This window comes from Eptesicus fuscus, chromosome 13 (genome assembly GCF_027574615.1).
Source record: "Eptesicus fuscus isolate TK198812 chromosome 13, DD_ASM_mEF_20220401, whole genome shotgun sequence".
Taxonomy (NCBI): domain Eukaryota; kingdom Metazoa; phylum Chordata; class Mammalia; order Chiroptera; family Vespertilionidae; genus Eptesicus; species Eptesicus fuscus.
The window spans coordinates 39,706,791-39,719,012 of record NC_072485.1 but is presented as its reverse complement, the minus strand read 5'-3'; the positions used below and the strand labels follow the sequence as shown (position 1 = coordinate 39,719,012).

At 43.5% G+C, this 12,222-nt stretch overlaps 1 protein-coding gene across 1 annotated transcript; it reads right to left on the bottom strand.

Annotated features, from left to right (window-relative positions):
* Positions 1-9,767: 9,767 nt before the first annotated feature.
* On the bottom strand, positions 9,768-10,733 carry LOC103293600 (olfactory receptor 2AT4). The gene has a single exon (XM_008149977.2). It carries the CDS (start codon positions 10,731-10,733, stop codon positions 9,768-9,770), a length of 966 nt encoding a protein of 321 aa, XP_008148199.2.
* Between the last annotated feature and the right edge of the window lie 1,489 nt (positions 10,734-12,222).

Here is a 12,222-nt window from a genome sequence, read left to right as displayed (position 1 = left end):
GAAGACAATAGTAGAGTAGAACCAAGACTGAGGCCTCCTCTGCCTCAGATCCAGCTTCTCCTCACTTGTGGATCTGGGGTCTGGCCAGGAAGAATGATATGCAAATGACCAGTTCTGCTGTCAGGGCCCACAGTGCTATCAGCTCTGCCTGGAGCCAGAAACAATGGGTGCCCCAGGGTAGACCAGGTGGCCTGGCACTCGGCTAACACCTGATGGAGGAATGTTTGCTCTGGGCCTTGAAGGATAAGCAGAAATAGCTCTTGTGAGGACAAGATCTCTAGTAGTCACACCCAGCTTCTGTTGGGAGAAGGCAAAAAAAAGAAAGAAAGAAATGCTGCCAAATATTAAGAACCTGCCATGGCTCCCAATTGCTCATGAGAATGGTCCAAATTCACAGGCTTGGCATTCAAGGCTCTGTGAGACCTGCATCATCCTACTGCTGTTTGTGCTATTGTGGGGGAAAGGACGCCTGGGCATGGACCAGTCTTACCACTGCCTCACTGTGTGACTTTGGACAGGGCCACCTCCAGGTCTCAGTTTCCCCATCTGTAAGATTTCTGCACAGGATCTGTGAGGCCATCAGAGTCCCTAAGAACAAGACAGGGCAGTGACACAGACCATGGCTCCAGAACCATGGGGTGGAAAGAGCTATATGAACAGAGATGCCCAAATTAGATGCCCCTGGGGAAGCCAGGTGAGATTACACATGTCTATAACACGGGGCAAAGGTGGGTGTGGGCGTGCAGCTGGAACAGGTGCTGGGAAGGAAAGGGTACTTAGCATTTACTTTCCAAGTGCTGGGTCTGCCTTGATGAGACGGGTTCTCCTGGGGCCTCATTATGACAGTCGGCACAGACCACACATGAGACCCTCCCAAGGCCTCTCTTTCCTTGGGGAGTCTGCAACCTTCCTTTCTTGTCTGAAACACATCACTGGGGAGTTGGAGTGGAATGAGAGGAGAATGTGGGGACCCAGATCCCTAGGAATTAATTAGGGCCTGCCAATGAGATCTGTTTCCTCTCTGGAGGCCAATTAGGATATCTGGAAACTTGGGTGGTGGGGGGATATGTGTGTATGTGCTTGAGGCAGACCCATCTCTACTCTGTTGGCCTGGGTCCCTCTCGGGGGAGAGTAGGCCTCAGGGGCACCCTGTCCACTTAGAGGAAACGTGCAAGTGCAAAGATAATCACAGAACTGTTTCATCATCTAAGAACTGTATGAAGTGCATTGTCCTCACCACAGAAATCACCCTCCCCTCCGTAGTATTGTCCTGTAATGGGCACTCACTAGGGTCCAAGCCCTGGGCTAGTCCTTTACATTCTTGATCCACCAGCAATGCACAGGGTCCCAATTTTCCCACATCCTCACCAACACTTGTTGTTCTCTGTTTTTTGATACTAGCCATCCTAATGGGTGTGAAGTGGTATTTCATTGTGGTTTGATTTGCATTTTGATGATTTTGAGCCTCATTTTATGTACTCATTGGCCATTTGTGTATGTTCTTTGGAGAAATGTGTATTAATTTGCCCACTTTTAAATTGGGTTGTTTTGTTTTGTTGTTGGTGGTGGGTTCTTTATATATCTTGGGAATTAATGCCTTATCAGATATTTTCTCCTATTCTGTGGGTTGCCTTTTTACTCTCTTGATAGCATCCTATGATGAAGAAAAGACTTTCATTTTGATGAAGCCCAATTTATCTATATATTTCTTTTGTTGCCTATGCTTTTGCTGTCATATAAAAAAAATCATTGCCAAATCCAGTGTCACGAAGCTTTTCTTCAATGTTTTCTTCTAAAAGTTTTATACTTTTAGCTCTTGTGTTTAGGTCTTTGGGAGAGGCAGTTTTTAATCTTACTTCATTTAGTAAACATCTATGGAACACCTTCTAAATGATGGATCCTGGTGCTTGAGAATACAATGATGAATACAACTCTTTAAGTCAGGCATGTTTTAGATGAGGGATTTGAGGCTCAGAGAAATGAAGTAAACTGTCTAAGGCCACATAGCTAATAAGTGGAGAATCATGACCACTCTAGGTCTTTTGACACCAAATCTACTCTCCTGTGCCATACCCTTCACCTGTTTGCATGTCTCCTGCAGTTCCTGAATGCCCAAGAACCAAGACCACACTCCTCAATAAGGCACACCAGGCTCTTTATTTGGGCCAGTCTACCTTCCCAGCCTCATCTTTCCTGAGCCACCTTTATATACCCATAACTTGACCCAGGACTCAGTTCAATGCCCCATGCTCTCTATGTCTTTCTTCTTCTTTTTCTCAAACCCACTCACATTCAAAGGCACAGCTAACAACCCACTTACTCCAGAAAGACTTTCCTAACCTTTCAGCCCTCACACATCTCTTCTCTTCTCTTCCCACAGAATGTAGAGTTGCAATATCATACCTCTTTTCATCTCATTACAGTTGTCATATCGGAATCAGCATCAGATTTGGCTTCAGAGAAACCTGATCTTGAATCCTCTTTCTGCTACTTTGTAACATCACATCATCTTTCAGAACCTCAGTTTCTTCCTCTGTAAAATGGGGACAGCAATACTTACATGGCTGGTTTGTTGTGAGACTTACAATGACCTAAAACTCCGGCAAGTGCTCAGTGACATTCGTTATAGGTTCTTTCTCCTTCTCTCCCTCTTCCCCCACCCATTCCCTCTTCCCTCTGTGTCCTGAACGAGTGTGCTCTCCTTAACCACAGCACGTGTGTGTTCCTTCCAACAACTGTGATTCTCTTCCTCCCACTCTCACAGCTGTGTAGCAGGAAACTCACCCTGTGCTCATGCCCTCCCCTTGCCCCCTTCCAGAAAAAGAAATAAGGCCCATAATGGGAAAGTGACTTACCTGAAGACGCACTGTTAGCTAGGTCTGCCACCTATGTGTCTGATGGTTTGTTTTATTAATAGCATTACATAAACTGTAATTATCTTGTTTATTTGTTTACTTCTTGTGTGTGCTCTCACTTGAATGTGCACTATACAAGGACAAGAACTTTTTCTTGTTCATCTTTGTTTCCAATGCCTAGCTATAGTCTTTTCCTCAAAGATGTTTGTTGAATGAAAGAATGTTACCAATTTGCCCAAAGGGAAAGGCAGTGAGGAAAGTAGTAAATTCAGAATGTCCCCTGAAGGCAGCCCTTTTCAAAGCATTGAGATCCCCTGAACTATAAGCAATGTTTAGCATCGTAGAGGGTCTGACTTAGAAGGGCCCTTAGGATATCTTGGTCCAATCCCCTCGTCTTACAGGGAGAGGAGAGATGGGTAAGGATTTGGTGAGGGACACATAGCAGGGCTATGACAAGTGCAATTGGAACCCCGTTCTCCTGCTGTCCAACATAATAACACATGTCCGACACAGCAGCTTGCATAAAACATGGGTCTGTTGTGCCATTAGCCAGGAAGTCCAAGGGCATAGTTTGGCTTCTGGTGAGGCTGACCTAGGGATTCAAGTGATAACTTTGCTCTCTTTGCTCCATCTCTCAAAGAATCTGCTGTCTGTTCTCCCCGCGGCGTTAAGAAGAAGGGCACGTAATGGATCAGCTAAATGGATCTCAGGGAGGAAACTGGGCTGTGGCTTTTCCTTTCATTTACTCCGAGTCCTTGGGAAATACACCCCCTCTCTCTGGCTGTAAGGACATCCATCTCCACAACGTGGCATCTGATGAGATGATTGTTTAGAGAGTGGAAGGGAACTATTGCTGAATGACAGCATATGTCAAGGGCTGAGCCATTTGTTAAGCTGCTGCTGTGTGCCAGCCCTCTGAGAGGTGCTGGGCATGCAAAGATAGAAAAGGCAGGCCCCGTGCCAATCTTCATGTAGCTTGGCGTCTAATGAAGAATACATACAAGTAGCAAGGGAATTATAATTCACTGTGATAAGGGCTATGATTGGGAAGCTTTTATACTAGCTAGAAACTGTGTTCTTTTTCTAGCATATTAACTAGAACAAAAATTGTAATGCCTTTTATAGTAGTAACAATGTTATAATGTCAAAAATGACTACCATGTTGGTTGAAAAAAATCTAGAAATTTAAAGGAAAGACATAAAAGAAGATTTTATATGTATCCTGGCTGGCATGGCTCAGTGGTTGAGTGTTGATCTATGAACTAGGAGGTCATGGTTCAATTCCCAGTCAGGACACATGACCAGGTTGCAGGCTCGATCCCTAGTGTGGGGTGTGCAGGAGGTAGCTGATCAATGATTCTCTCTCATCATTGATGTTTCTATCTCTCTCTCTCCCTCTCCCTTTCTCTCTGAAATAAATTAAAATATATTTAAATATGTATATGGTGAATCAGGTAGGTAAAAAGACATACTGCAAAGCTACAATAATAAAATAATATGGTACTGGTCTAGCCATAGGCAAATAGATAATAGAACTAAATAGCTCAGAAGTAGACAAGGTGTATAGGAATTTGAAATTAATAAAGATGGCACTATACAACAATGAGGAAGAACATATTTTTAAAGATAGATTGGAAAAAAATAGCTTTCAGCATGAGGAAAAATAAAACAGAATTGCTACCTTACATGTTAAACCGACAGGAATTCCACATGGATTGAAGTATACATGTGAAAGATAAACTAGGAAGCTAATGAAAGAAAACATTGGGAAATAACTTGGTGAAATAGTGGTAAAAAAAGCGAAAACTCACATACCAAAAGGTGAAAAATGTGATGGAATTGAATATATCAAAATTAAGAATGTCTACTACATGAAGGACAGATCACAAATTTGAAAATATATTTGCAATATTTAAAGTTACCAAGGAACAAACATAGAGAAGTCCTGAAGGCAATAAAATAATACAGCAATTCCAAAGAAAATGGGCAAATGTTCTCAATAAGCAATTCACGTAAGGATAAATGCTGGTTGCTAACAAGTATTTACAGAGATGATGCATTAGTAATTATAGAGATGCAGATTCAACGGAATGAGGTACCACTTTAGCCTGATAAGGATGGCAAAAAATGAGAAAGTTGGATAATACCAAATGTCAGTATGTGGGAAGATGGGAACTACATAGTCCATTGTTGCTGGGAGTGTAAATGGTACAACTATTCTAGAAAACAATATTAAAGTAAAGTCAATTCTCATTATTTGTGGTAGTTACGTGCTATAAAGTAGCAGTGAACACTGAATTAGCGAATACTGAATTATTCTTCTAGGGAAAATACAGGGTTATTTTCTTGTGTGCCTCTGGTCACAACATCTTCATCAGCTGATCAAATACATACCCTTGTTTTATGTGTGTTTCTATTTAAAAGCATCTTAGTTAATATATTGTTGATTCATTGTTGGAAGACGCCCATTGTCCTCACTAGCAGAGAGGTGTGGACAAGGAACCCAGAAGGCTGGTCAACCTTGAAGCTCTGAAAGGTCAGAGCCAACCATGCACTGTCTAGTTGAGACAATGGTAGCTAAAGCAACTTCCACCTTTTAGTTTTATGTAAATTCCTGCTGATTGGCTATTATTGGAATTGCCTGCCTAAAGGCTTTGGGTGGATCCCATAGTCTTAATAAAAGGGATAGCAAGGCCAGAGTGGGGTGGAGTCCTTCCCCTTGAGGTGGGCTCCCACCTGGCCCCCATTATTTCCAAATTTATACTTTCTTGTCTAGTCTCTTTCATTTGTGTGCGGCCTCCTCCAGAGCCTGAACCCTGAACCTGAACCCTGAACCACGCGGGACGTGAAAGGGGTTCACTACAATTCATTAACATTGAACTCGGCCAATAGCACTGTAACTCATGCCTGAATGAAGCTTACCTAACACGTGTATTCTCTCTATAAGGCACATCACACACTTTTTGTGCTTAGGAACACTAGGCAGCACTTCAGTACTATGCTTGAGTACCATTTTAAATAGCAAAATCACCCCCCCCCCCCCCCACCAACCCCACGCCAAGAGCACAAAAAATGCAAAACAAAAACAAAAAACCATGGTCCTAAATTCACTATGAAAAGGACACTTGTATGCAGTAGAAGCTGAAACAAGAAAGCAGAGTGTTGCCTTGTTAGACCTCAGCTGGGAGCATGGACGTGGGTGGCTCAGATATTTTGCTGCTCTGGGCATGTCCGTGAGTGACCCTGAAAGTGCCGTGAGTATGGTTTTGGGTTTAGTGAGTAAGCAAATTTGCAAATACAGAATCTGCAAATAATGAGGAGAGACTATGTTTAGCTCAAGTCTATGCATACCCGATGACTAACCCGACTCCTTGTCCTATGTTCCAGGGAAAATCCTCCAGGGGTCCGTGAAAGGACATACACAAGGACATTTATGAAGACATTGTAGTAGCAAAGCATTGGAGGTAGTTTCAGTGTCCCCCACTGGGAGAAGAGAGAAGTAATATGTGATGAAATCATACTATGGAAATATTATACATCAATTGGTACCAATGAAACTAGATGTATAAACAGCAACATAGGCAGATCTAAAACTTGGAACTGAATGCAAATGTAAGAAATAAGCTGAGGTGTGTAACATCATATATAAATTAAAAGTGTACATACATACATAGCACATTACATATTTTACAAAGATGTGTTTATATTTATGGATGTACATCCAACACATCGGAATGGATGCGTAAGTGGGGAAAGGAGAATGGGATGGGAATTGGGGGGATGGAGATAAAGAGGAAGACGAATAAAACAAGCGAGGAGCGTGCACAGACTAATGGGTATAATGTGCTCAGAGCTCTCTTCTCCTAAGGTCCAGAAATGAAAAAGTGCCACATGGGGGGGATTATAAACTGCTGAGGGAGAACATGTGAATGGCACCCACCTCGCATTTCAGGGTGAGGTGCCAGGGCAGGCTCCCCTGAGAAGATGATGTTTCAGGAGAAGCCCGAGTAAAAATTCCAGCTGACATAGACAAAGAGGAAGAGGGCTTTGGGGAGAGAGAAGAGTGAGTCATTGGTGAGAATGAGGACTTGGTGTGTTTGAGAAACTGAAGGAAGTTCAGAATTGCCACAAGAGAGGCAATGGTGAGATTTGAGGTCAAAGAGGTCGTTTCAGGCCACATTAGCGAGAGCCTTCCAGTTATGTGGAGGGTGGTCAGGTAACCAGATTTGTCTGTCGGAAAACCCATTCTGCCCACTTATGGAATGGAGGGCGGGCACACAGGCGGGGGGAACAGTGAGGAGACGGTTGTGCTCTTTCAGGAGAGAGAAGGTGGTGGTAACATCTGCCCCAGGGTTGATGAAGTGGGGATGGAGAGGAGCGGATGCAGCCTCAAGATATTGGGGGGATGAAATTACCTGCTCGCACTCAGATCTTCACAACAATCTCCTGGTACAGGTGGGGAAAGGACTCCCCTACATGCAGCAGGTGTCAATGCCTTTCCTCCCACCCCACGTTTTACGGCAAGCTGCTCCACTACTGTTTGTGTCCGCCTTAAGCCATGTGATTGAACAGCATACCTCCCTCTGGCCACAGCTTATGACCCAGGGATGGGCATCTGACAATGAGCAGCCAGACCCCCAGCTACTCAGGGGCCTGGGACCTAAGGCCTGGTGAAACTGTTTTTTAAATATATTTTTATTGTGGCAAAATATATGTAATATAACATTTACAATTTTTTAATGTAATCTACAGTGACATTAAATCCATTCACAATGTTGTGCAGCTATCACCACTATTTCCAGAAGCGTTTCATCATTCCAAATGGAAACTCCATAGACATAAAACAGGAACTCTCCCTTCCCCTCTCCACCCCCAGCTCCTGTAACTATTGTTTTCCTCTCGGTCTTTATGATTTGATTATTCCTCGTGCCTCAAAAAAGTGGAATCATATGATGTGTCCTTTTGTGTCTGGCTTATTTTACTTAGCATAATATCTTTGGGTTTTATCCATGTTGTAGCACGTATCAGAATTTTATTATTTTTTTAAGCCTGAATTATATTCTAGTGTATGTATATATCACATTTTGCTTATTTGTTCATCTGTTGATGGATAGTTGGTTATGGTGAATAAAGCCACTATAAACATAGGTTTACAGATATCTCGTAGGGCCCTGCTTTCAATTCTTTTGAATATATACCCAGAAGAGGAATTGATGGATCATTTGGTATTTCTATGTTTATTTTGGGTTTTTTTTAGGAGTCTCTGTATTGTTTTCCTCAGTGCCTGCACCATTTTTCCCCAAGGGTTCCAATTTCTCCATATCCTCACCAATGCTTATTATTTTCTATTTTTTATAATAGCCATCCTAATGGGTTCAAAGTGGTATCTCATTATGGTTTTAATTTACCTGATGGCTGGTGATGTTAAGCATCTTCTTATGTTCTTATTGGGCATTTGTATATCTGTTTTGTAAAAGTATTTATTCAAGTCTTTTGCCCATTTTTAGAGTTAGGTTGTTTGTTTTTTGTTGTTGTTGAGTTGTAGGAGTTCTTTATATATTCTGGATATTAATACCTTACCAGATATGTGATTTGCAAGAAAATATATTAGATGTATTTTCTCCCTTTCTGTGTGTTGTTTTCTCACACTCTCTTGGTGGTGTCCTTTGATGCATGAAGTTAAAACAGTTTTTTAAAATTTGGAAATACAGAGAGACTTGCCAATTAGCAGATAAAGCTCCAGGTTAAAAACATTATTATTGTTGTCATTGTTGTTGTTATTTCATGTCCACTCATGGAAAATGTGTGTGGGGTGGAACTAGCCTGGGATTCCATGTTGCTCTGATCCAGTCTTCATGTGATTAATTCATTGTTCCATCTAGAAAGGGAACTGAACATGAAAGGATGTCATGAGGCTCATCCAGGAAACCAAATCCCTGAAGTGAAATGGAGATAGATACCAGAAGAGAGCTGCACAAAGCAGAACCTCACTGGTGACGTGAGGGTACTTTTGAAGTTGTTTATTGGGTAGTAGTGGAGGAGAGAGCGAAACAATTTCTCTCCAAGCCCTTTGGCTAAATTCAACAGGTTTTCAAGAGGAAATGAGGCATAGGGGAAGGGAACAAGGAGACGGGGCTGGCCACTAAGCCAGAAAGAGGACTTTGTAGGACAATGTTTTGAGAAAGAGTAGAGGTCCTGGACCCAGGATCCTACGGATAAGGGCAAACTTCTCTACTAAGCTCCCCATTGTCATGGATGGGAAAACTATGGTGTGGCTGAGAACCAAAAGAACTGTAATGCTTTGGTGCCCACACAGGTTTGGTAAGGGAACACCACTTGCCTAAGCATAAGCTAAAGGAAGGGCCTGCTCTTGAATGACCCCAAGAGGGTCTAGAGGTAAATATCTTGTGTGACTGGTGCTGAAATATTGGTAGTGGCAGTGAATTTTTAGGCAACAAGGGTTGAAATGGTAGCAGTCAGACTGTATCCCTGAAGGGGGTTTCTGAGGTGCTGTTCTAACAATAAGGGCAAGACAGATTCGTGTCTAGGTGTCAACAATCCTGGGGATGTTTAGAAATACTGGAAGAAGAGATACAAGGAAAAAGACTGAATTTATTGCTGGTCAAATACTTGGAGTCTCAGAGAATCAAAATACTTTGAATTAATGGAAATGTGACCACAATTGTATTCACAATCTTGTGAAGGTGGGATTCACAGCTTAAAAATGAAATAGAAAACTCCCATCCATTTTGTCTGTGAATTAAGGAAAGAAAATTATTATTCTATTACAGCAGAGGAATACTTAAGACTGTATTTTGAGAATTATTGTTCTAACTATCTGGCTGCTTCAATTGTCAACTTTTCCCTCTATTGTTATTGGTGTTTGTGAATAGATCAAGTTGTACCTGTGAATCAGGGTTTCCCAGCATTCTTTAGGCCCTTGGGACATCCCATTTTGGTGATGGCTGCTTTGACATCCTTATTCCTCAGCGTGTAGATGAAAGGGTTGAGGACAGGTGTGAGAACAGCATAAACCACATTGCCCATAATGTGGAAGTCCAGGGGCAGATTAACTCTGTAGGCCACATAGGCTATGGCAAGAGAGGAGTAGTACGTGCCAACCACCAGGAGGTGGGAGCTGCAGGTGGAGAAGGCTTTTGAACGTCCTTCTCGGGAGCTGATGCGAAGAACGGAGGCCAGAATATGGGCATAGGAGAGCAACACCAGCAGAAGGGGCAGGAAGGACACCACCATGGCGATGCAGAAGCCCATGAGGGTCTGGCCCGTGGTGTCAGAGCAGGAAGCCTGGACCACAGCCAGGTGGTCACAGAAGCAGTGGTAGACCTGGGCCACAGAACTAAAAGCCATGTGGGATGTCTGCACCACTGCTGGGATGGGCAGGAGGAGGGCAGTGAGCCAGGCACTGGCTGCTAGTGCCCCGTTGGTCTGTGGGGTCATGAGGACAGGGTAGTGTAGTGGGCGGCAGATAGCCACATAGCGGTCATAGGCCATGATCACCAGGATGAAGGCTTCAGAGCAGGAGAAGCTCTGGAAGAGGTACATCTGCAGGAAGCAGGCAGGGAAGCTGAGGAAGTGGTCCCCAAGCAGAAACAGGGACAGCATCTTGGGGACGGTGGTTGTGGTGAAAAGGATGTCCAAGACAGAGAGATTGATCAGGAAAAAGTACATGGGCTTGTGGAGGCTGGGCTCTGCCACCACAGCCACGAGGATCAGGGTGTTACCTGCAACAATGAGCAGATAGAGGAGGAGAAAGACACAGAAGATACACAGGAAGAGAGATTTCGGCAGAGAGGGGATGCCTGTTAGGTAGAAGATGGTCGAGGAATCCTCTGATCCATTACAGGCTGTGGTCTGCATGATGGGTTAAGCTGGATGCCCAGAAGGCGGGTAGTGAAAACGTGGGAACCAGGCACATCTGGAAACCAGAATAATCAGTGATTCTGGAATGAGAGTTAAATAATGATCACTGTATAGTTAATGTAACCGTATTTATTTACAGTGACTCTCAAAGAAACATGATGGGCCCTCTCTTCATCCCATCCCAGAATCTCTGTTTTCTTTTTGAACCCAGTATGGAAAAAGCACCTATGATATACAAAAACATGTGTTTTATATGCTGGCACATATAACACATGGTTTTGTAGTAGTCACATTGAACAAGACAGAGAGCTCCAACCTCATGGAGCTGAAATTCTAGTGGCAGAGAAAGACATTAAGCAATAAATTACATCATTATTTAACTGCAATTGTGTTAAGTGTTATGGAAGAACTTCCACTGGCCCTCTTTTCCACATCCCATCTGATCCTTTTGGGGATATCAGATCTCTTAAACTAGGCCTCTACACTCCTTTCTCTTTGGGCATTTACTTTAAGTTTTAAAAAAGGTGACATCTTTGTCACCACGTTGCTAGGGAGGGCTGATTTCTCCAAGGTTTACAGCGACATGTTGTCTTCCCACCGTAGTTACTAACCAGGGAATGGCTTCTTTCTCTCTCGTTTGCTTGGTGCTATGGCTCTGCTTGTCTCCATCTAAGTTGAGTACTCTGTATCTTGTCTCTGGGTGTGGGGCCTTTGTCATGTTACAGTGAGGGGAATGACAATGAACATGCTCTTGGTGGGAAGGGTCATTTCTGATTAGAGTCTGAACTCAGAATGGGTTCTCCCACAGTTGGGTAGCAACAGAGAATCCAAGACAATGTCTGTGTTGCTCCATTGAATTCACCTCCATACTGACTGCTGCAGCCCAGCAGATGCTCCTGTTTAACCATTGAGTGCCCACTGCCCAGCAGGCTTCCCAAGTCCCTGGTCAGAAGTTGTCATGTGACCCGGGAAGGCTTGGGAGGCATGGTTGATAGGAACTGAAGATCCGTTTGCAATAGCTGCTCAAAGCCAAAGAACTCTTCCCAGAGGAATGAGAAGGGAGTGTTTTCAACTCACAGACCTGGGGGACTTGAGCTAAAGGAAGTGCTGATCCACCGCCCTCCACTTTAGACTTGTCCCTCAGACTAAGCAACTACCCCATCCCCACCCCGGGCAAGTTCATGTTGACAGTGGTATGACTGCCTCTTTGATCCTGGTGATTCCGTGAGCAGTGTCCCTGTGATTTTCCTGAAGTCACCCCTAATTTCTTTCTCTTCTTACAACACCTCTTATGCATAAAACCACCAACGTAAAAACTGGAAAAATCTTTTTTTTTATTTTTTTATTTTCAAGGCCAACGACTGAGCAGGGTCTTTCTCGGGTGCCACCTGCATTGGTTGCAGAGTCACCACCAGAACTCAGGTCTCTGATTCTTAGGACAGGACTCTTTCTTCTATGTCATTTCCCCTCCCTCCTCCTCCGCCCC